Source organism: Ceratotherium simum, chromosome 22 (assembly GCF_057802395.1).
Source record: "Ceratotherium simum simum isolate JZ-2026a chromosome 22, ASM5780239v1, whole genome shotgun sequence".
In the NCBI taxonomy this organism is placed as follows: Eukaryota; Metazoa; Chordata; class Mammalia; order Perissodactyla; family Rhinocerotidae; genus Ceratotherium; species Ceratotherium simum.
The window spans coordinates 29,427,183-29,453,532 of record NC_141921.1 but is presented as its reverse complement, the minus strand read 5'-3'; the positions used below and the strand labels follow the sequence as shown (position 1 = coordinate 29,453,532).

Here is a 26,350-nt window from a genome sequence, read left to right as displayed (position 1 = left end):
AATTTGATAAAGTATAGTTGAAATAAGACTGCCTCTGAGTTTGGGCCAGCCCCGTGGCTTAGCGGTTAAGTGCGCGCACTCCGCTACTGGCGGCCGGGTTTGGATCCTGGGCACGCACCGACGCACTGCTTCTCCGGCCATGCTGAGGCCGCGTCCCACATACAGCAACTAGAAGGCTGTGCAACTATGACATACAACTATCTACTGGGGCTTTGGGGAAAAAAAAAAAAAAGGAGGAGGATTGGCAATAGATGTTAGCTCAGAGCCAGTCTTCCTCAGCAAAAAATGAGGAGGATTAGCATAGATGTTAGCTCAGGGCTGATCTTCCTCACAAAAAAAAAAAAAAAGAAAGAAGACTGCTTATGAGTTTTTAATTATTGAAGATGGATGGTGGATACAAAAGGTTCATTATACTATTCTGACAACCTCTATGTTTGCAATTCTGTTATTAAAAAGTTAAAATTGTTATGAAGAAGAAAGATATTTAGAGAAATAAATTCAAAATTAAGTCATCAACACATCTAAGTTTGAAGCAGTAACCATGTGTATGTCCATTTACTTAGAAGACAGGTAAAGGCAGGATGCACAGAAAGCTGCTTTAGTTGATGTAGAGCACTGTTGTTGTTGTTGTTGTTGTTGTTTTGGTGAGGAAGACTGTCACTGAGCTAACATCTGTGCCAATCTTCCTCTATTTTTGTGCCAATCTTCCTCTATTTTGTATGTGGGATGCCACCACAGCATGGCCTGATGAGTAGTGTGTACCTCCGCGCCCAGGATCTGAACCCTTGAACCCTGGGCCGCCAAAGCGGAGCACACAAACTTAACCACTACGCCACCGGGCTGGCCGCAAAGAGCATTGTTTTTAAAAATGCATCAGTGCTAACAATAAATAGTTCTTCAAGTTATATGACATGACAGCGAACCACCAAATTTTCATGAAAAATAGAGATAAATAAAAAGTATGTGCATATGTTTATTGAATGTTTGTATAAAGCCTTTATGTCAGGGCAACCTGGACATCATAATTCATCAACACATTTCAAAGCTTAATGTATAGGTTTAAATTTGTAGGTTAAATATTATGTATTTCTTTGAGGGAAAAGGACCACAGCTTTCCTCAGAATCTTACAGGGATCCTTGACACAGAAAACAGAACAGACTGCTGTTCTGAGGCCTTAGCGGAAGTCTAAAATATGCGTAGACTAAAACTGAGTCCTCCAACTTTTATCAAAATGTGCCAAGAATCTGAAGTGCCCTGTGAGAAGCATCTTAAAGCTTCGAGGAGGGTGGAGTAGGAGTCATAAATACAGTCTTTTCATTCTTGGTACTTTTCTGTTCACAGCATCAGGTATTACATTTAGCCTTCCAAATACTCATCACAGTTTGGTTCCAATGTTTAAATACGCCTCACCTGAGGGAAAGCCAATAGCATGGTAACAGTGACTCAGACCAGAACAAAATAATCTTTACCATCTCCTGTTGGATGAAATGCCCTTAAGTCAAAGTTTTTAGAGCTGCGGTGCTTACCAGAGGAAAGTCTCTGTGCTGCAGGCGCAGGTACCATGACACTAGGCTTCTCCGTCTGGTATGTGGCTGCTGCTAATGTGGTACTCTCAGCATCGCTGTTAGTCTGGCCTGTGACTCCAAAGCTGGAGCTGGGGTAGCAGGCCTGGTACTGACTCTGACCAAGGATAGTATAGGTGGGATAGTCCTGTAGGCCAAAGGGAATAAGGGAGGAAAACAAGACTCTTAGAAAGAGCATAACAAGAGACTTTCATGTCCTTCTTATTTGTCATTATTCTCCTAAAACATTAATTTGACTTCTCATTTACCTATCTATATCTTCCACCTAAACCAATGATTTTCAAAATGCATTCTGTGGAAACCTAAGAGTCAAAAGGAGATGCCTCAGGGGCTGTCTTTGGGATGAAGGGAAGGCTGAGAGGGAAGGGTCCCATGTACTCTACACACAATGTCCCTTTTTCTACTATAATAGTTCTTTTTTTTTTCTATTTTATGTACTGAATTTCTATATAAATTTCTGCACAGAATTTCTGAAGGGAAGATTCTACTCTTTAAGAAGTTTATAGGGGCCAGCCCCGTGGTGTAGCGGTTAAGTGCACGCGCTCCGCTGCTGGTGGCCCAGGTTTGGATCCTGGGCGCGTTCCGACACAACGCTTGTCAGATCATGCTGTGGTGGTGTCCCACATAAAGTGGAGGAAGATCGGCATGGATGTTAGCTCAGGGCCAGTCTTCCTCAGCAAAAAGAGGAGGATTGGCATGGATGTTAGCTCAGGGCTCATCTTCCTCACAAAAAAAAAAAAAAAAAAGAAGTTTATAAACCACTGCACTAGATGGTAGTGCTTCTAAGGACAGATGAGCTTAAACAAAAGAGCACATATCCTAACATTCAGGTTTCCCAGTTTAAAAACCAAGTGTCTCTCTTTCTTTTTCAAATAATCAAGTTTTCTTTACAAATAAAGTTTCTTTAACATATTTGGAGGGAACTTTTGGTGGTTTCACGAGCACATACATGTTAAAACTTATCAAATTGTACAATTTAAATCTGTGCAGTCTAATGTATGTCAATTTTACCTTAACAAAGCTATAAAAAATGGGTATGACAGCTCACGTACCTTAAAAAAATTCAATTGATATTGATGTTGGCAACAAGTAGAAAGAAGCTAACTGACCAGAACAATTATTTATAAAGAGAACCGAGCATCTACCATAACCCAAATATAATTCACAGTGTGTGTATTTGTGTGTGGGCGGGAGAAGGAAATATTAAAGAAAAGAATAAGTCATACTAGCTGAACTTAAGGGAGTTAAAAATCTAGCAGGAGAGAAGACAAAAAAAATTTCCAAAAAATTGGCAATAAATTATATGTCAAATGAGTGAATACAGAGGAAGACAACTATCACCTCAGATTGTGGCAGTCAGAGAGCTTTCTGAGATAGAGGAAATAAGAACATGAATAGGCCCTGAAAAGGTTTACTCAGGCGCCAGAGATCTTGAGTCTGGTTGAAACAAAGGATCTCTGTAGGTTTGAATGAGTGGTTAAGGAACATGGCTTGGATTCTTTAGGCAATGGTGCATACCTTGTGTGGGGGCAGGAAATGGGGACTATCAAATTCAAATCAACAAATAAAAATCAACTACACCAGCCCCGTGGCATAGTGGTTGGGTTTGGTGCAATCTGCTTCGGTGGCCCAGGTTCATGGGTTCGGATCCTCAGTGCGGATCTACATCATTCGTCAGCCATGTTGCGGTGGTGACCCACATACAAAATAGAGGAAGACTGGCATGGATGTTAGCTCAGGGCTAATCTTCCTCAAGCAAAAAAAGAGGAAGATTGGCAACAGATGTTAGCTCAGGGCGAATCTTCCTCAGCAAAAAAATAAATAAAATAAAAAAAAATACAAAAAGATTCTGAGTAGGTGAGTGACAGGATAAAAAGTGGCATTTAGAAAAAATTAATTGGATAGTGTTTTAGAAAATGGACAGGTACAGGGGAAAACTGGAGACGAGATGAACAGTTAACCATGGTAATTCAGGATGAAAGGGGAAAAAACCCCAAACATGGGAATGACAGCAAAAATGAAAAAGAAAGAAAGAATTCCAGAAATGGTTGGATTAGGGATGGATAAGGAAAAAAACTGAAGACGACTGGTCGGGTTTAAGGCCTAGGTTTATTTAAAAATGGTGTCATTAACAAGAATTGAGAAGGCATGAGGAAAAGTGGTTTCACTTCTGGAGGACAAGGAGACAGAAGACAGGGTAGAATGAAAGGCTGGTTTTAGATATGATGAACTTAGGGAAATAGCAGGACATGAAAGAAAAAATGTCCATCAATCAGCAGGAAGCTTACAGATATCATGAGGTCAGGACTAGAACCTTCATTCTGGAGGTAGTAAATGGACATTCTGAATATGGTTAAACACTCCTGGGGATGAAGTAATAAACATGTGGAAAACTACATAGACTATCCATGATAGAAGACAGGATCAAAAAGAAAAGCTATGAAAGGGAGAGAGATAGAGAGTACCCTGAAGAGTGCCAATAAATATTTGTGGACTAAAAGAATGAACAAATGCAAGAACAGTCACAAATAAAAAATGAACCAGAATAGTAATGTTAAGTGCAGCCAGAAAAAGAGATCCATAGAGACAGCAGTTGATAATACTAATCGCTGCAGAGAAAACAATAAAAACATAACAACAAAAACAAAAAACCCTACTAAAACACTGAAGATGTTTACCAGTGATCTAAGCATAAAGAGTTAATAGAACAGTGATCAAGACCAGACCACACAGAATTCACAAAGGAATGAGTGGCTAAATAAAAAAATGAAAGTAATATTTATTCATTCCACAAACATTTATTATGTGCCTTTAATGTGAGTGCCAGGCATTTTTCTGAACTCTGGGAATATATAAGAGAACAAAACAGAAAAATAAATCCCTACTCTCATGGAGTTTACCTTCTAGCAGGAATGGGGCAGTAGGTAGAGACACACATAATAGATAAAGGAGCAAATATAACCATATCATCGACAGACTTAGCAGAGGAATGTGAGAAACTGGATGGTAGCCTGAGAAACCATCCAGGGTCCTAGACCTAAGGGCATTCAGAAAAATGTCTCTCCATGGCCCATACTGGTTGTTTCAAAGACTGGCAAACTGATCATGGAAAAAGAGAGGAAGAGCGAGCTAGATGAACTATATCAAACAGGGTTAACAAAAGTAGCACCGTACCTGGTTTGAGATGCTGGAAACTGCTGCTGTTGGAATATTGGCAATTGTAGATGAAGTGGATATCAGGCTGGCATTTGTGCTTGAAGCTACAGGATTGAGAGTGTTAAAAGATATTACAGATACTACGTAAAAGGGTAGAAGAAATTGAAAATATATTGTGTCAAGTAAACAGATCTACAAGGAGATAAAAAACATTGGCAAAGGAAACAAATACTAGTTTTGCTCTTTTGCATGCCATACCTTAATTTAGACTTATTAGAAATAAAAGAGTTCTTGGGGCCAGCCCAGTGGCGCAAGCGGTTGGGTGCACGTGCTCCGCTGCAGCGGCCCAGGGTTCGCCGGTTCGGATCTCGGGCGCACACCGATGCACCGCTTGTCAGGCCACACTGTGGCAGGCCTCCCATATAAGGTGGAGGAAGATGGGCGTGGATGTTAGCCCAGGGCCAGTCTTCCTCAGCAAAAAAAAAAAAAAAAAAAAAAGAAGAGGGGCATCGGTAGATGTTAGCTCAGGGCCGATCTTCCTCACAACAACAAAAAAAAAGAAATCAAAGAGTTCAAACATTTTTTTGTTTCAGCTTGAGTCTTCAACTTCTCCTACTAAAGTCCTAGAAGGATACATAATACAATGCACTGGCTCATAGTAATTATACCAATGAAATCAGAAGCTAAACCAAATCACTCCAGTCCATCTCCTCTGGCAGTTGAAAAACGACTCACCTGCAACGTGACCTACTGACAATCAGAAGAAACAGGAGCTCTGGTAAATCCACATGTAAATCCTACATTGTGATATTTACTGTCATTTGCCCCAAATTATGCCTTTCCTGATGCAACATAATCACTTTGAGAAACAGAGCGGGTCCTCCAAATTCTAAAGTGCTTGGAGTTGCTTCTTGTGCTCTACTCAAATAATGAATTATTAATGTGGATCAACAAACACCATGATCTGGCATTTAATGATTTTACCAATGAGACTAGAAAAACTTGGAAAATATAAAATATTATTCTGGGCAGGTAAAAATGTACTTAGGCTGCCTGTCTTAGGACAAGGAATTTGGGTTAAGTTTTTCATACCCTTTGATCACAGATTCCACCAGGGTTTTAATCAAATCCTCAGTGATAGTATTTGCCACAGTGACTTTTTTCAAGTGGACAACGTAATTGAGATTGTGACGTACTGGTCTTGAACGCCTTTCCCTCACTTACCATAAGCACCCTTAGACATGGTTCCCACTGTAGTCACACACACCATAAGTGTTTGCCATCAGGTAGACCTGACTATCTGACTATCTATCCCATTAGCAACAAAGTCCTTTGAGGGAAAGTTAATAGGAAAACCTTCACTAAGAACAGGGAAGGTGAACAAATGCAGCAGAAACGTGAGAGTACTGTTTAAAATCAGAAGGATCTTTTATCCCTTTCCCCAGGGGTACTCTGCCTAGAAGAAAGTCTAGAAGAGATTAAGGTAAGTTAGACACAAGAAACAGCTATTGCTGCAACCCCAGCTTTCAGATGAAGAACGTGGGACAAAGAAGAGTTCAAGTAATTTGTCCACAGCCATGGAGCTAGTGGCAGACAGACAAGATGACAAGTGGGATCTCCCAATTCTTCATCCAGTGCCCTTTCCTCAGAGTCAGTGGCTAGGTAGGGATCAAATTTCCTGACTATCCAGTGAGATTTTCTTTTCCCCAGTACTCCCTTCCCCAGGGGAACTAAAGGACTCTTAAAAGTTTACTTTCATAAACAACTAAATGAAATAGATTTTATAACTTTACAGATGGTATTTTCTTCCCAACAATATTCACCTTCTTCTCTGCTATGGCTTAACCTATTTTTTTTTTCCTAAGGGGAAGTAATAAAAAATTACTGTACATAGGCTAGATGACTCTATAAGTAGTTTTTAATCATTATTATGGGAAAAGAATTTTGAGTAGATTCCAGATTCTATTACCAGTCCATTACACTGGCAGGCCTGCAATAAAACAGACTGAATATAGGTGATTTAAGGTGGGAAAGAAAATGAAGAACTTATTTAGTCTCTTAAGTTTATCTCTTTCAGCAGAGAAATTTCTAGCTCAATTTTTCTTTGGCCCTCGTTCTAGCATATACTCCTCTTTTCCTCCTTTAATTCTGTTCTACCTCCTAAGTAAAATATAAATGGTTAGAGGTACAACATTCATATCTGATCTCTACACACATGGGAAAAAACGTATGCTGACTGACAAGGTGGTTTTATAAATTTAACAATTTTCAGACCATTTACTGAATTGGGCTGAAGGGAAAAAGGTAGACCTTACAAACAATTGGTCACGTACTCTTATTATCTCAACCAGGAAGTTTAATGACTTGATCTGCTAATTGTTGATATTGTCTAAGTTTTTAACAAGTATCATACTAAAAATCACAAATTACTCTTAGCAATCGTGGCTTCTATTATAGGAAATGTTGGCCTGCTGACCTGGAAAGTTTATAGGGCTCAATTAATACCTTTTTCTCCAACTCAAATCATTTCTAACATGTGTCATTCATTCATTCATTCATTCGTTCATTCATTCAGCAAACCAGGGTCTATTATGTGCCCAGAATCTGTTCCAGCCACTGAGGAACAGAGTAGTGAACAAGACAAAGTCCCTGCCCTCATGGAGTTTAAATTCTAGTGACAGAAGTTAGATGATAATTAAATAAATAATACTTATCTAGGCTCTTGTAATCATCACTGAACCCAAGCTAAACTCATCTAAAAATGTACACAAGCACTGCATGCCCTAGTCCCACACAGCAATGACTGAAAAGCCAGGCATCTCAAAAAAAGTACTAATCATCCTGCATAAATATATACATATGGAGGTCTCAACAAAAAAAATATTCAATTGCAGATTTAAAAAACAAAAGCAGCAGCAATAAAATATGCAATAAAAAGTACAAATTTAGAGGATCAAATAAAACTCAAGTGGTAACTCCTATTGACATATATCTAAAGGCTATTAGTTCTCCAAATGCCAAGGGCATGGCCAACTGTTTTTGGATAGTCCTCACTTCTCTTTTGACAATGGAGCTGTGAAATCACAGAAAGACAAAGCTTCTGAGAACAATGCACCACTAGAGGTCCACCTAACATAGTCAATATACAGAGATAGCTTTAATCAGAAGACTGGTTATAGAACCGTGAGAGGTACAGCTGAATTAAGTGACATTGCCCCAAAGCTGGAGGGTTAACCTGAGGGTTAATGGCATATAAAAGCTGGTGCAAGATTTACTTTCTATCCACCTCTCTAATTTTATATAAGTCTCTCCACCACCCTTGCTCATCCTGGCTTTCGAGTTACTCAAAATAAGACAAACTCTTTCTCACTTGAGGACCTTTGCAATGTTGCTCTCTCTGCCTGGACTGTTTACCACGGCCTGTCTCTCTCGCCCTCCCAGAATGATGGCTCCTCCTCAGCATGTCTACTTCCTCAGAGAGACTCTCTCTGACTTCTCCATTAAAACTAACTCCTTTCTTGTTTTCCCATTCATAGCAATCTATTCTTTTTTTCCCTTTCAAAGCACTTTTCAAAATCTACTTATTTACTTACTTGCTTGTTTTCTGTCTCTACCACTAGTCTGTAAGCTCCATGAAGGCAGAATCTTACTATCTTATTCACTACCTCCAATACATCTAGCACAGCACCTGGCATATAGTAGGTGATGCTCAATAAATACTTGTGGGATTCATGTATGCTTCGTATACATGTATATTCATGTATATTGTGGGATTCACGTTTAGTATGTCGAGGTCACCAAAAACAAGGAAAGGCTGAAAAACCACACAGTCAAGAGGAGCTTAAGGAGACACAACAATTAAATGAAACGAAAAAGGACATCAGGAAAAAACTAAGGAAATCTGAATAAACTAGGGACTTAGTTAATAATAACATACCAATATTGTTCATTAATTATAACAAATGCTCCATTCTAATGACACATGTTAATGATAGGGGAAATCGTGTGCAGGGTGGGAAGATATATAACTTTGTACCATTTGCTCAATTTTCTGTAAATCTACAACTATTCTAAAAAATAGTCTATTAAAAAAAATCTCCTGGTCAATGAAAGACTATTGTGTACCACCAACAATATGAGAGTCCAAAGACATTCTTTAAAAACCAAGATTGAGTTAAAATTAATTTTGAAATTTCTGAAAGTAATTTTGCCACTTGAATATTAATCATTTAAACCATCTCAACTGAAGAAAATAACCAGAGATTTGGCCACAGTCACAGTCACTCTAGGAAAAGACTGATATAAAGAAGCCAGATATATTTAGTTAAAGGGTTTTCATGAGCATTGAGGTATAAACTAAAGAAAAGGTTTTGATCAGAGTTCATCAAGCCAGAAGGGGAATTTGGTTTTTGAGATAATTACCCTAACTTCCTCACAGAAGATAGGCTGTTGTCAATCGCAGAATGCTTTGGGGTGGGATGAGGGGACATTGCTGTTTCGACCACTTAAAAAAAAAATCGATACAATGTCCTTTGTGTTTTTATTCTGTGGAATGACTGGGTAATTACATAGGGGGAAGGAAGAAGCCCTGGATGGCTTACATTCATTATCCATGCTAAAGGAAATGAAAAGTGGGGGTGAGGAGAGTGATACTGACAGCAGAGAACGCAGGTAATTCAAATCTGCCAATAATACCCATATTTCATTTCAGCCAATTGTTTCAACTTGTTTTCTACCAATTTTTTCCTCAAAATAAATGGCAAAAAGTAATAACTTGATGATTAACTTCTGCTTTAATTTGACCCTGTGCTGAAGTTCTAATGAACAATAAAATGGGCCAATAGGTTAACCAGATAAAGGAGGAAAAATGAATTTAGATATTTGCCCATACAGGTTCTCAATTATGGGACAGTTGATATTGATACCATAACTTTAATATTGAAAATCATAAATATTGCATTCATGCTCTGGGGTGAGACTGCCAGCTTACCTCCTGACTTAATTATTTACTAACTCTGTGACTTTGGACAAGTTACCTCGCTTTTCTATGTCTTACGCTCCCCATCTGTAAAATGGGATTAATAATAGTACTCCCCTCATAGATGTGTTGTCAAGGTTACATGAGTAACACTCATCTATTACTTAAAACAATGCTAAGAACATAGTAAGCACTTAATAAACACCAGCAATGATCATTATTAGCAAAATGGGGGAAACTAGGTGAATCAATCAAAACAGAAAAATGTACTAACAGACAAGTTAGGATAGTGGTTAATGAAGTTTAAGGATATTTTCATGACCCTTTTAAATCAATGGGTCCTGAAAGACCCCAAAAAGGTGATTCCTCTTGTTTTACAAGGAAGGAGAAGAGAGCACAGCTATCAGGTTCCTCAAACTCAAGAGAGAACTACAGAGGAGTGGTGGTTCTACACCTTGGAAGAGGGTTATTAATATAAAAGAAGAGACACGACCTAGGTGTAGTCATTAGGGATATATCTGTTTAGGAGGGACTTGGCTACTAGATTTGCCTGTAGTTGGACCCAAAAGGCTTACCAACCTAGAGAAACACTTTATAAAAATGAAAGGAGGTAGGGGCCAGCCCAGTGGCACAGCGATTAAGTGTGGGCGCTCTGCTTTGGCGGTCCGGGGTTTGCAGGTTCGGATCCTGGGTGCGCACCGACGCACGGCTTGTCAAGCCATGCTGTGGCGGCGCCCCATATAAAGTAGAGGAAGATGGGCACGGATGTTAGCCCATGGCCAATCTTCCTCAGCAAAAAAGAAGAGTATTGGCATCGGATGTTAGCTCAGGGCTTATCTTCCTCACACACAAAAAAATAAAAAAATGAAAGGAGGTACAGGAGAAGACAGGCAAAGTATGCTCTTCAGTTTTTTCCCTCCTGGTTTGTTCCCATTTTAGAAAGAAGGGGGAGGGGACAAAGAAAAAAAACAAGGGAAAATAAATAAAAAGAGGAGACTCAGTAAACAATAGGAGGTAAATGTAGCTCAGAGCAAGGTCTTAGGAATGTAGAGACCAGTTCTATTTCCAATGGACCAAGCAGAAGTAGTTCTCAATCATTTAACTGAAAAAGGTAAAACTGAAAATCAAAATATTTTGTCTCATATAATCTACATCAAAACATTTTTTCATCACCAAGGTTCATATCTTAAGAGTACCTCAGACCAGTTTTTGCTGTCCCACCCTCACCCCTCTAGCACCCATTTTATAAGGAATAAAATTTAAAAGCTAAGAGAAATCAGGAGAAAGGAGGCAGATGAGACACCAGGTATATGGACATTAATTCCCAATCTGGAGCAATGACAAATTGCCTGCATTGTATTTGCAAGGGTAGGGAATTAATTCCATAGTGTCTTTTGAGTTTCTTTGTCTTGATTCCTAATAGTCCTGTAATAATTCTAACCTTTTAGAGGAAGAAGTCAGGAAGGCAGAGATAGAGTTCAAGCTTTAATGCTATGCTTTTCATCATGAAATAGAAACAAGACTGAAATTTTTGAGCAAGAAAAATACTCTCACCAAGAAGTAGTAAATGGGGGTGGAGGTATGACCACAGCAGGAAGCAGCACACATCTCACAAAGCAGCACTCATCTCACATTCCACTCTATTTGGACCTCACATAACAGAAGTCAGCAAAGTTCTATCCCATGGAGTCTTCTGCTCATTTATAGGACAAAACGCCACTGAGACTAGAACAAAATCAGACAGGTTTTCTGGACACCAACATGCAAAAGGGAAGGCTTCAATTTTACCAAGCATTTCACAGTCAAAGGCTGAACTACTTAAGAACCACACTCCTAGGTTCTGGTTTGCCTAACACAAAAAGCATGCACAAATGCAGATATCACCCCCTTCTATTTTAGAAGACAGAGCTCCTGTATTACCCAATTTGTCTGGAGATACAGGTAGATTAAAAACAAAAAACAATAATATAATTAAAAAAACACACACAACCATGCCTATTTACCTTGAATGGGATAAGAATAATGTGCTGGGCTTGGCTGGCTTGTGGTTAACCCTGTAGTGCAGGTAAGAACACTGTGTTGACTTGGAGATGGAGTCTGAATTAAACCACTTTCAGGTTTCATACCTGGCCACAATGCACCTGAATCAGATAAATTGGACCAATTACAAACAACACACTGGGACTGAGAAGCATGGTTATGCTTTTAAATATCAGCCAGTACGTTTAAAATCTAAATCTTAAAACAAAAATAAATTTGCTTGCAAGAGAAAATTATTGATTCTCCCACTCGTAATACACCACAAGCAAATACAATTTCAAAGAATTGAGGAGTGGAGTCATAGAAACAAAAATCTTGTCAAAAACTCCAATAGTGATATGTATATAAGTTCATTTCAATGGCTGGGGGAAATCGACCAGGGTTCAGAAAAAGAGCTACTGACACCCAACAGGAGTATCTGTTATAAAGAGTGCTTGATGTTCACGTACAGTGATAAATCATTTATCCACGTTGTCAAGGTGGGAGACATTCCACGTAAGTTTAAAATTCACTTACCCATTAACAAGCACCAAATTTTTCTAAAATGTATTAAATACTTCTCTGCCTTCTTAAGCTGGTTATTTTGTTACCTTTGTTTCTTCCGATTAGGAAAGACATACCTGCTTATTTTTATAAATTAAAAACATTATAGAAATATGTAACTTAGAATAAAGTCACATACAATCCCATCATCCAGACTTAACCACTATTAGCAGTGTGCAGAAGAGTCACTCAGATTTCTTCTATGTATTTACTAATCTTTTTTCTTCTTTTTAATAAAAATGGGATTTATACATACTGTTCATAATTTGCTTTTCCACATACCTCTGAGAGACATCTTTCCATCTCAGAACGTATAAATCTATCTTATACGGATAGACATCATAGCTGTTCATTTTTATTTTATTTTTATCACGATGCTCCTGAGTGACAATCTTTCTAAAATATATTTATATCCTTTCCTTCCTTCTTAGGCAGGGAGGAAACAGTGAACATACCTTTAGATTTTCTCAGAATTATTGTTACAAATATCAATACTGTGCTGTGCTATACATATTACAGAGACATCCCAGAAGCTACTGTGATATGTGAAGACATTTCCTTAGTACTAAATAGAACCCAATTATAGTTCTATGATTTTTAGGTTCTTATATCACTTTGTCTTTTTTCTGTGATCTGTCACTTCTTGACAATCTCCTGTCTCTGGCTGTATCTCCCTTTTCATTTGCAGTAAACTAGGAAACATAAACAAAGCTTTGCTTCTACATGAGAGCCTAAAGAGGTCTTTTATGAGTGAAGAGTTTCTGTGATAATTTTGGCTATGCAAAAGTCTATTTATAAAAGGCCTTACTGCCTGGCTGTTCACCGGATTCTGAATAGTTATGAGTGCTGGATCAGTGTAGCTGAAGCTGCTAATTACATCCAAGACAGTTCATTAATCAAACACATTCCCGGTAAGAAATTAATACCAAGGCCAGCATAGTTTCAAATTCAACATTAACTCAGTTCATCTATTCCTAATCTGGTAAGGAATTTACAGAAATATAATGCTTTGATAATAAGAACCTCTGCTTCACCAGGGCATTGGGATATCTTAGTCCAACTCAGATCTGTAAAATCTGTTAATCAGTAAATATAAGAATAGTAAAGGGAAATGTGAAAATCTTAAAAGGTTGACAATGGGATATGGTAATTGCCTTGCCCCAAACTCTCAAAGCATAAAAAAAACCAAGTCATATTCTTTTCTCCCTATTAAACACATGAAATAACTTATTTGAGGAGACTGAGGAATATCAACATCTCTAGTATGAATTAGGAGAGTCGCCCCCCGCCCCTTACTTCATGATCATTTAAAAAGTCTTGTCCAGGTTAGCCACAGCTAAAGTCCTTGCAATACCTGATTTTCAACAATAAAAATATTTGAGAATGATATTTTTTAGACATTTATGAAGTGAAATTTGAATATTAGTGCCATGATTCCTGGTGGCTGAGTATCACACTTTTTAGTAAATGAACTGCCAATTCAATGTCACAATAACTTTCATATTTACTGTAATCAACGCTATTTTTTTCTAAATAGGTTCTGAACCTGAGGTGTTGGATTTGTGAACATGTTTATTATTACACTGTACTGAAATACTATCTTATTAATAAGAATAGTATTAACTGAGAATGTTTTGCTAGTCTCATTATTTAGTATATTTTCTTAAAGTTTCAAAATGTAAAATGTCTATGAACTGGCCCTTCTTATAAGGTAAAAAATTAGGGCAAAATGTCTAAGACAGTAGCAGAATAGCTACTTTTGAATGTTTTTGGCTAGAAATATGAAGTAGTTATTTAATATATAATTATTTTATGAAGAATAGAGGAATCAAAGACAATATGGACACTGCCTCTAGCATCACTGTAGCCCTGCTTTTTAAGCATATAAATATCTTCCTTTAAAAGAATCCTTTCCAGAATTCAAGTAATAGGTAACATGACCAAATGGTTTGACCGTAGAGCACTATTGCCTATAGCCAAGACGAAACCAAATCCTGATTTCCCTGACGCCTAGTCCACTGCTCTATGCCTACAACTACAAAGCTTCTCAACTCGTTTTAAGCACCAAGAGCCTGATGTGGAGCAACAGCTGGTCTAACAATGGCAAAGAAGTCTGTCTCTGAGTGCTATCCTCCTGCTGCCCCACACTGGGGTCTTATCACAAACTACCCAAGTTTCTCAGCACAAATACTTCATTATTGGTTAGTCACTAACCAAGCTAATCTGAGTAGTTCAGTTTATAGTAATACATATCAGAGTAGTGGATCTTCAGAGAAGATTAATTTGGTTAGCAACTGAAGTACGTCAGGGCTAGAAAAAAAGACATGAAAGGATATCTTGGCTTGTTGATTCAGTAGGTCACTGGGATGAGCTATTATAAATTCTAAGGAATTTAATCTGAGTACTTTTCCTAATTATAAAATAAGTAGATATATATTTAGAAAATTAGGAAAATATAGAAAAGGTAAAGAAAAAAAATCACATAGTCTTACCACACAGAAAAAAAATACATGCACTCCTTGCTTTTGCATGGGATTGTGTTAACTGAAACCTGTGCATATTGGAACTGTGTCTTTGCTTTGCATGGTTCCAGGGTAACTGAGACCAAATCTGTAGTGCCTATACTCTTAACATACACAATTTTTCTTCCAAATTATTGTTCATGCACATATTTTTAAAAAATACTAACTTGGTATATTATATTGTATTTTCAGTTTTACATACTGCTTTCTTCAATAAATAATAAACTGTTTTCTTAAGATGCTAAATATTCTTTATGAACATGATTTATTATAATGGCTATATAGTTTTCCATTCTATGGATACACTGCAATTTAACACATACCTTTCAATTCACTATGTAGGTTGTTTCTAATCTTTTACTATTATAAATAATGCTGTGATGAGTATCTCGATTAGTAAATCTTTTTGTGGGTATCTCCAATCAGTTCCATAGAATAAATTCCTAGAATTGAAATTACTGAGAGAAATAGCATGAACATCCTTAAGGCTCTTGATACATATTGTCAAATTTCCATCTCACATTAAAGTTCTTTTAAAAGAAGGTAGAACAGTGGCAGCTAAGGCAACCTTTTATGAGCCCCTAAAAATAAATGAGTACCCTTTTCCTCACAGACCACTGGAAGTTAAACCTCTAATCCTTTTTCTGCCATTCCACCACATTCTCGACAGTCTGAAAAGAATATGACCACTACTCCTTTACTGTTAAAGAGCACTCATAATATAGGCTTCCTAGATTTCCTCTAGTCTTTTCTCCTTTCTTCAAGAGGAGGAAACTTTTAAATTTCAAACTCAACTCTGAGACTATCTTTTCACAAAGACCTAAACTTATGACCATTTCTGGAATTAAATAGATCTGGGTTCAATCTAATCTCAGGTATTTACTAACTGTATGACCTCATGACCTCAAGCTAGTCCCCCAATCCTTCTAAATCTGTTTCCTCATCTATTAAAAGGGAAAATGCTATGACTTACTTAATTCTCAGAACAGTCCTAAGAAGTAAGACAATACTGTAAAGCATGAAGTACTCATTCTTAGCATACTTTTTGGTATAGTAAGCACTCAATAAATATTAGATAATATTATTATAATGAAATTTTCTGAAGCCCTGTTTACATCTGAAATAAAATAACAGACTAGCTAATCTAGTTTTACTGCTAATAGGCACTAAGACTACCAAAATCTTCACAAGAAGAAAGAAATGAAGTGTTTTATATTTGAGTGAGCACATTAAAAAAAAGCCACATGTTAAAACATAAGATGTCTTTAAAAAATAGTCACTTTAAAGAATATTACAAACATCTCTTTATAATTTCTTTTATAAATTTTGAGAATATTCCATATCTATCATTCATATTACCCCAACCTAAATCTTTCTCCATAAGTCTCATATTACTTAATGCTCAAATTAAGCTATTGATTATCTCTCTCTGAATTACTGACAGAAGAATTTATGAAACAAGTCTCCCTCACCTCCAAATATTAAACAAAAACAGATTAATAAAAGAGCCTGTTATTATCAATATTTCTTCACAATATAAACAATGTTTCCTTCAAGTTTTTAACAGGGATCTATCTGTTTTACAGAATTTTCTTTCTTTCTTTAATACAAGGGAAATGCATAATACCTAGGACCTAAATGCACATGGCACTATGTTAAGTATTCAATAATCTAGTTCAGAAATATAATAGGAGTTTTATTTAACACTAAACAGCAGGAATGATCAACTGTTCAACAATGTCATAAACAGCTTTGGGCTTGCTAGTAATGAATTTAAATCAAAACAGAGGGTAAAAAAAAACAGTATGACAATACTTACTTTATACTTGCTAGCCTATTACTAGTCGGCTGCTGAAAAATTAACTTTAATGTACACAAAAAGAAATAAACACAGAGAGTTCTGCTTCCAAAAGGACTGCTGAGTCTTGGCTGGTTAAATACACCACAAACGTAAGATTTTAGTATACTGGCTGATAATGACAGGCATGAAGGCACAGACATACAAACGAGAAACATGAGCATTTCTGTTTCTCTTCTCTCATGAAGTTATCACCTACCACTATCATTAAACATAACCCCCAATTTTTGTTCCTAGTAGTTATCAGGAGCTAAAGAATGCTAAAAGCCTAAAAGTAAGAAAGCTATAACTATTATAAAAGACTAGCCAAATGGGCAAGGAAAAGTAGGAATGTAGCCAAAAGCAGGTAACACTAATACATCCAGAATCTGTGGTGATCTGTTTAGAAGATTTTTCTAATTCCCAGCTAGTTTCAGTAAAGGCTACAGAGATATAATTTTATTAACATATTGCATATTTCAAAATAATACAGTATTGTCTCAATTTTCTGACACCAGTTCTAGGGAAGGGGCAAAAAGCACATTGCATATATCTATCAATTAACAAACAGAGAGAAAAACCAGCATAGATATTAAGTGCCCAAAAGAATCTCAAACTGACTTCTAATAAATCCTTCTAATTTACAGTTCATGTCCAGGATACCTAAAACCAAAGAACCAAACTCTCTATGCACATGATAAGGTCCTACAAAATTGGAGATTTCCCCCATTCTAAGATGACTTCTTGGTTCAGCAGAGCAACAGTTGATCAATTTGGGGCAAGGGGGAGGAAAGAGAAAGAGAGAAATTGACAAAAAAAAAAAGAGAGAGTAAACTATAAGGTATAATCTACCTGGATATTTAGATTACCTGATTTTAGCAAGAAATTGGCCACCTCAAAATGTATTTATTATGCTTACCTAACCATGGTACCGTGTTTTGTATAAAAAAGTAAAATCAACAGTAATTCCTCAAAGAGTTTTCTAAACACTTAAAGATTCCAAGCTTTACAGTCAAGACTCAGTACCCTGGAAACAGCTGAGTTTTGGTAGATAAACAAACGAGTATTGAAAAGTTATGATTTTATATTACATGCATCAAATATACTATTGGAAAGTTGCATACCCAACTTCCATCACACCTGTAACTGAGTAAGTGCTCTGCAAAGAACGATCCATCTCTCAGCTTCCTGATCAGCCATGCTTGCTTTTTGCGGAAAGATGGAAGTTTCTGGGGGATAAAATCAACACTATTAGAAACTGCTTATAATAGGATACCTTACCAAAAGGAGGTAGTCCATATGTTTGGGTTGCCTGAGGGTAGACAGCATAGGGTTGAGACTGCTGTAGCGTCTGGTACTGAGTCTGTCCAGGGTAAGCAGTTTCCGAAACAGGAACTGAGAGGATATGTGCATAAGGTCTAGAAAAGTTCAAGAAAACAAAAACTTTCATGAGTGATTTATTTTAGTAATGAAAAAGAGGGCAAATAGCTAATACCACTAAAAGCAAAGAATCAGCAATGAGGAGACTAACTTTCCACATTAAATGTCTCTTACTGTGGTCAGAAAGTAGAACTAATTTTTCCTTTCCTGGTTCTACTATCACCAACCTAAGAAACAATTTTATGGAAAATCTAATAGTTTCCAAATATCCTCCCAAGGTCTAAATACTATGCTACAAACAACTGCGGTTGCTACATGCAAGGCCCTATGTGAGATACAAGGATGGATTAAACTTGTTTACGTCCTTGTGTCTACATATAGAATAAAACTCTAAAATAACAGAAAACTGGAAAGAACAAGAATCTCAATTAGCTCTCATTCTCCACCTAGCCCTCTGGGCCAAACTAAAGTTATGAGAGGAAGAGAGGGACTTTGAAAAGAGGGTGAGGCTGGCAGAGAAAAGGCAAGCAATCACATTAGAAAACGGGGAGTAGGGGTGGGCCCCAGTGTTGCCAGATCAAGCCTATAAAACAGGAGCCAGGTAACTAATAAAATCTGGGAAGTCTCAGACAGGACTCAGAATCTCCCCACTGATATTTAAGCCAGAGTATACAGCCACTAGTTGATGCTAACCACATCAGGTTTAGCTAGGGATTTGAATTCAGCAGTGAAACTTCTGGGACTTAAGACTAGCTAGATGACCTGGTCTTTCCATTCATGCAATAAGATGGTCCCACATTTTATGCACTGAATTTTTAGATACTGGTTATTTTATCTGGTGAGTTATGCTGTACTTATAATGCAAGAAAGTAAGTGTTATATGTACCATATGAGTCATAACAATAAAATACTGAGAGGAAGGGGTGTTTCAGAAGGGGAAAAGATTTTTTTCAGCTTTGAGGAAGAGGAAAATGAAGGAAGGCTATAAAAAAGTGATACGTGAGCTGAGCAGATAGGATGTGCAGAAATGAGAAAGGGTATTCTAAGAAAAGAGAAAAACTCTAGCAAAGGTACGAAGGAAGGAACGCAAGAGCTTCAGCCTGCAAGGAACATAGATTATATTAAGGGAAGTATATAAAGGGAAGGAAGTAGCAAGAGAAAGAAAGATAGATAGCAAAGACCTTGAATACCAAGCTAAAAGAGTTCAGAACAACTGGGAGTCAATGCAATTGTTGAGCAAAGAGTGACAAGATCAGAGCTGTTCTTTAATAAAGATTAATGTGACATTGCTTTGTAAAATGGATTAGGAGGAGGAGAAACTGGAAATAGAGGTCCAGCTAAAAAAGTTATATTATAATGGTTCAGATAAGTGGAAAGGAGGTCTGAATTAAGATAGAAGGCATGGCTAATAACAAGTCCTGAATGTAGCAGGTATGCAAATATTTTTTGAATGAATTTGGAATATGCAACATATTCATATCTCAGTAGATTCTAAGAGACTGAATTTGAAAATTTTTATTCTTCTTAGCCAGATATGAGACCAGGAAATAGCTCAGGTTGTAGTTGTTAATCAAGTCTTTTGGGAATGATTTAAAATCTCAGTGATTTCAAATAGATTAATCTTGAGATATGTTAAAGATCATAATATCCTTTTATATATAGTGTCTTTATAGCTCAAAGTATTTTCTTATCTCCTTTATAACGATCTCAGGGAACACTCATTTCGCAGAAGAGGAAAACCACATGAAAATGACTGGCTCAAGAATGCTCTTAGTGTTAATACCAGATTAGAATCTGGAGAACTCATTGAGTTGACTTTTTAATTAGTTTATTTTATTTTTATTTATTTATTTGATTAGGAAGAATGGCCCTGAGCTAACATCTGTGCCCATCTTCCTCTTTTTGCTGAGAAAGATTGGCTCTGAGCTAACATCTGTGCCAATCTTCCTCTATTTTGTACGTGGGACGCCGTCACAGCATAGCTTGATGAGCGGTGCATCAGTCCATGCCTGGCATTCGAACCTGCGAACCCTGGGCCGTCGAAGCTGAGTGCGCGAACTTAACCACTATGCCACCGGGCCAGCCCAGTTTATTTTTTAATTAGTGCAAAATTCAAAAGGTAAAAATGGGCACAAGAAGGGAAAAAAATATCAGTTTTCTTTTTATAATAGGCCCATAGGTATCACTCACCTCTGTTACCAATTTCTTTATGTATCCTCCATATGTAAGCACATAAGAATATACCCTAGTTTAATAAGTACACTTGTATGTATCTATGTATGTGTAGGCTCCCTGTTTATCAATGCACAATTGGTAGCTTGGTATACACACTGTTCTGTACCTACTCATCTTGAAGATGATTAATTTGGTTGATCTTAAATGCTGATCTTACCCCATGAAGGCCCAAAATGTTGCCTCTTAGTGACTTCAACCCGTTAAACCTGTCTAACTTCAAGCCCCATTCTACTTTGAGGACATTCCTAAAACAAGACACTGAACATATATTAGGCTGAGAAATCCCAGTCTGAGGCTGGCTTGAGCTGTTTTCATTGATCTGTCTATCAAGGTAGAGGAAAGACAGAATGATCAGAAGTCAATCAGTGACATGCTTCCATCACCAGAAGTATTTTTAATTTTTAGTGTCTGTTCATTTAAAGCGAGCTCCTAGGTAACAGTGATCTATTCCAGGCAACCATCTACTTTGTAAAAGGATGTTACATTACACAGACTACATTTAGAGGGAATAAAAAAATTGGAAAAGGGACAGAGAGAACAAGAAAGGTGGAAATAAGTTAAATGTCAACTTAATAAGTTAAATATTAAGTTAAAATTTGCAATGAACCTAGAGAAAAAGCATATAGATTTTTGAAATAATTATTCAACTTACTTTGCAGAATACATTTGTGAGGTATAATCATTGGATGAGCGAGGGATGTAATCGGTGCATGTCATAACTGAAAGAAAGATATCACCAGGTAAAAAAGTTAAAACATTTCAAAAATGAAATGAGAAAATTGCATATCTCACTCTATAGTCTTTCAAACTAAATAACAGAATACAGCTTGGACATCAGAAATTTAGAAAGACTACATAGGAGAAAATACCTCACTCTTCTAATAACAGGTTTAGAGACAGTAAAAAAAGCTAGAATGTGCGGGGTATGGAAAAGAGCTGAGGATTGGTACCAACTGACCTCTATTTTCACCTATCACTGATCTAAAACCATAGATGAAGCAACCTCCTAAGCTCTCAGCTATGCTCATAGGCAAACTTAAAAAACCAAGGTCCATATGTGGTAAACCACATTATATTTCTTCAGCTTATTCATTCTGTGGGTTCTTACTCCATTCTGAGTAAAACACCATTAGAATGACTTGCAGGAAGACAGATTTGGGGAAAGTATCCAATTTTATTAGAAAACTGTTGCTACCACTGTCTATAATCAGCAGAGAAATGATGCAAGTATGCTTCTATACTACCCTTTTTTCAGCTTTGTAGTAAAGGCTTTAGGTTTGGCAAAGCAGAGACAGACCTGAGGAACCAATATGATGCTCTGATGAACCATCAAGTAAAGAGACTTTCACAGCTAGTGTCCTCTTGACCCCAATGACTTCATCTAGAATAGCTGTTGTGAAAGCTTGACCCTAATGACTTCATCTGTGATAAAGGCTGTAAATATTCAACTCAAGTGTGACAGACAGCAGAATCCTATTCATTAGGCACTATTTCAGTCCATGTTGTAGACAGAGTTACATCATAAAGAACTTGTACCAGACTCCTGAACTGTTCAAGAACTTCCTTCAACATCTATAAAGGAGGTTACTCTATCATGAATAGAGACTAAGGGTGAACCAACTAACTTTATGTCTAGCTGGGTTCCCTGAGTGTCTGACCCAAAAATGGAACTCTGGTTAAGAGCAGATGAGGGGCAAATTCATGCCCAACAGTAAGACAAATTGACATCTGTGAGTCTATCATAGAAGATCTTATTCATTGCCATTGTTCAAGATCTCTGAAAATAATTACTGGAAATTTGTAGATCACATTCATCCATAATCATTTTGACAAAAATGAAGGAGATCTCAACTAGATCTAAAGTTCATACCATCCATCACATAGAATGTGTTCATTTGAATTCTGCATGATGGTTCCTTCTCTGCTGACAAGTACTTAAAAAAACCCAAACCCTTCTCCTCCTCTGATTTAATTTAATTCTGAAGAGATTGACAGAATATCCTGGGAGAGTTAGGCCAATTTTTACATGAGAATAAATGATCTTTGCAGTAATTGGGAACCATGTAAGGATTATAAAGTCAAGGCATAGTCTGCTGTTACATCAGAGTAGCAGCAGTGGAGATGAGGCAAAACCTTGAAATATATTCTGAAGGTAAAACTAATATGACATTCTGATGGATGTGTACATAAGGAATGAGGAAAACAGGGGAATACAGGATAATTTCTAGGTTTTCAGCTTGAGCAACTGGAGGGATAGTGAAATCACTTCCTAAGATGGGGAAGTTTGGGGAAAGAATAGATTTGATGGGGGTTAAGCGAACAAAAAGCTTTCACACATTTTAAGTATGACTTTCCTTTTAGATATGTAAGTGGGGATGTCAAACAGGCAGTTAGATACACAAACAAAATCAGGGGAGAAGTCAGACTGGAAATATAAACTTGGAATTCATTAACAATGTATAAAATATTTAAAGTGATGCAACAGGTGAGAAAATGCAGAAAGAGAAAAGATGGCAGACTACAAACAAATCCTGAGGCCCACCAACATTCAGAGTTCAGATAGAGGAAGAAGGGCCAGCAAAGGAGAAAGGTGGGAGGAAAAGTGGCAAGAGGCAGGATATCAGGAGAGAGAAATGTCCACCAGAATTAGTACTTTCGGTTTCTGAAAGTAACTGACGACCTTGACAAAAGCAATTTCACTGGAAGAGTGGTGATGGAAGCTAAATTTGAGAGGGCCGAAGAGTGAATGGGAGGTGAGAAACCAAGTGAGGGTAACTTTCCAGAGGTTCCAAAAGGTCATGGAACAAAGAGAAGGTCTATAAATAGTGGAGGATGTGGAGCCAAAGGAGGGTTTTGTTTGTGTTTTAAGATGGTATTGCATCATGTCTCTTTACTGACAGGAAAGATTAAGAAGAGAAGAAGAGGGCCGGCCTGGTGGCGTAGCGGTTAAGTTCGCACGTTCCACTTTGGTGGCCCGGGGTTCGCCAGTTCAGATCATGGGCACGGACCGACTCACAGCTCATCGAGCTATGCTGAGGCAGCATCCCACATAGAAGAGCTACAACTCTACAACTATGTACTGAGGCTTTGGGGAGAGAAAAGAAAAAAAGAGGAACACTGGCAACAGATGTTAGCTCAGGGCCCATCTTCCTCAAAAAAAAAAAAAATAAATAAAATAAATAAATAATAAAAAGCTTACTGTGAAAACTTTGGGGAAAAAAAAAAGAAGAGAAGAACATGATGACACAGGAGTGGTGTTAAGATAACTATAGTACCAAAGTTCTTAGGGAAGGTGAGAAGGGATAGGATATGAAGCACAAATGAAAGGGCTTACCTTTGACAGGAGCAAGAATACTATTTCCATTCTGACAAGAACGAAGCAAGAAAACATGGATACAAACACAGGTAGGTTTGAAGATTTGGTGGTGGTGGGATGATAAGGGAGTTTCCTGTCTTGACAGCTTCTATCTGAGAAGGAGTCATCAGTCAAGAATAAGGAAAGGTGAGTGAGGATGGGTGCTTTGAGAGGAAAAGAAGTGGTATGAAATATTAAAAGGTAAAACTCATTAGGGAAATGCACAAGGATTTCCAAGCATATTGGGTGCCTTTTGAGGCCCTGTGAGTAAATGGTCAGCTGGGTATATAATTTATCCAATAACATTTAGCTATTTGAATGCACTTACAGAGAAAGTGGAGAGTTGGATTAAACTAGGACTGGAGCTTAGCAAGGAGAGTACAAGAGGCAAAGTTATTAAAGGCACTTGTAAGGGAGTAATTATAATAAAGAAACATAGAATCTATGCTGAGTAAGAAGGACCATGAAGATAAGAGGGATATGACGGGTATTGGATAGGTCATTTACATGGATGTTGAAATCACTAAGAATAATAAGAGTTTAGATGGAGAAGAAAACAAAGAAGATCTAGTCTTTAAAGAGCAAAATGACTAGGAGTTCAGTCTGAGGTAAAAAGAAAAGTGGAGGAGGCATAAATATAGATTTCAAAGGAACTAGAGTTTTTGAAGGAAAAAAGGGAAGAGAAATGATTTGGAAGGATTGACAAGACTCCACTTACTTCCTGGCCCCTAAAGTATGTAAAGAACAGGACTTTTTCTTGGGGATGAGTTGGACATTCAAAAAACTGGAGACACTTTTCATTGATTAGAGTAGTTTCTCACAGTATGGACAGTTTCCCATATGCATCAGAATCACCTAGCTATCTTTTTAAAAATGCAGATTCCCATCCACATCAGATCTACTGAACAATAATCTCTGAAGATGAGGCTGGACTTCCACATTACAGACAAGCACTCCAGATAATTCTTAGACATGCTACAAGTGTGATAACCACTGGAATAGTACCTTTGAGGAAATATATATAACTCAAGATATACCATTTTTTAAAAAAGTCATACCATTTTTTAATACACAGGAAGTATATAAGATTAAGCATAACCATCAAGAGAAGAAACAACAAATGTCTTTTTTTAGAGTGTCTTACACAAATTTATTCTTTTAAAGTGTGTGGTAAAATATGAAAAGCACAGCTACTTAATTTCAGGGAGGACGATTTGCCCTACGGAGGCAATTTGGGGGAGTAAGTGGGTATGCTAGAGAAAGCTTACATCTCTACAAGAAAAAAACAGAACTCTCTACAAATTTTGTCTAATGCATGAATATAACTCTTCTACAGGAGAGTAAGGGTTGATAAGTGGAGGTTGTATCTTACTGAGTTGGATCTCCCTCAGGGCCCAGTATCAATCCTGGGCTCTCAGGGGATTACTTTTCTTTTTTTGCCTAGATTGATAGGTAAAATCATTGGGTTATTAGAAAGGTGAAAAAATATCAAGTCCTCCTGGGCAGCAGTCAAAGGTTGGCTCACAAACTTTTCTTTCTGAGTAAGACACTATTACCTTTAGAACATCCAACCTCAAAACAAAAATAAAATCACCAAGTGTGACTCCTTGGGTGAGTAGATTCCACATGATTTTGTTCCTCATTTGGTATGTCAACAAAGCTTACAGGAGAGCAAAAGGATGAACACACACACACAAGGAAAGGAAAGTCTTCTGGATATTCTGGACAAAAAAGGCAATCAAGTGAAAACCAATTATAAAAGAATAGCATCACCTGGTTATAGGAATACCTCTTCTGTCATGCCTAGAATATGGTACTTACTTTCCTCTGACATGGTAAGGTTTGATGCAAGGCTTGAAGTTTCAGGTTTCTGATCACTGACTTCAGGGTTGCTTACTTGACTGGGAGAATCAAAACGAACACATTAGCCCCGATTGATCTGCTGCAGTGCTGAAAGTGATTAAATCAAACCCATTTCTTCCTAGGCTATACAAGTAAGAGGCATAGTAAGTCTTCTTCACGATATCTTTACTTTTGTTTTTTAGCAGCTACCTGAAGAGCTAGGGCCAGGGCTAGTACACTCAGCATTCTACTGTTCTTTCTCATATCCCTAGAGCCCTTCAGTTTTTATATCACTCAGGAAGTTCAGATAAGTCACAGGCAAGTCAGATTTTCTCTAAAGACCACGTGGTAAAAGAAAAATTCCACAACACCTGAAAACTGCTCTGTCACCTTGTTTCCCAAGTACCACAGGAAAGTAGGGAGATGCCTGATTTCAGACAGTGGTTCTCACAATCACTTGAGAAGTTTTTTCAAATTAAACACGCTTGCTTCCAAGAAAGCGTTCTGAACCTTAAAATGGTTCATTCCACTGTATTTCTCTTCTCCCCAGTTACAAAAAAAAATTTTTTTTTAATACCCAAGACTGAGCAACATCTTTTTTTTCAACTTATAAGGAAAATTAAGAGAAATTGCGAAAGGTAAATCACATAAGCTGGGAGGATAAGTCATTATGTTAGACATTTCAGTGTTGGGAAGATTCTCGCTGAAATTCCGGAATGGAGATTATACTCACTTTCATCCCTCACAATGTCCTCCTTCTTCCTTCTACCTTACTTTCCACTCTCCAGTTATTCCCTCGACTATCAGTATAGCATAGTAGTTAAGAGTAGAGACTCTAGAGCCAAACTGCTTGAGTTCATATGTCATCTGCCAAAACT

General features: G+C 37.4%; 1 protein-coding gene across 7 annotated transcripts in view; it reads right to left on the bottom strand.

Annotated features, from left to right (window-relative positions):
- Positions 1–26,350, bottom strand: part of EYA3 (EYA transcriptional coactivator and phosphatase 3) — a 101,168-nt gene that overhangs the window by 32,215 nt on the left and 42,603 nt on the right. For 4 of the 7 annotated variants that reach the window (XM_004425823.3, XM_087446456.1, XM_087446457.1 and 1 more), the window contains 6 exons: positions 25,452–25,531; positions 20,928–20,994; positions 17,942–18,078; positions 11,722–11,859; positions 4,759–4,844; positions 1,528–1,711 (listed from right to left, as the gene is read on the bottom strand). In XM_004425823.3, the coding sequence (XP_004425880.1) occupies positions 1,528–1,711; positions 4,759–4,844; positions 11,722–11,859; positions 17,942–18,078; positions 20,928–20,994; positions 25,452–25,531 (692 nt within the window). The other 3 variants (XM_014784056.2, XM_087446459.1, XM_087446460.1) reach the window with 3 other exon arrangements.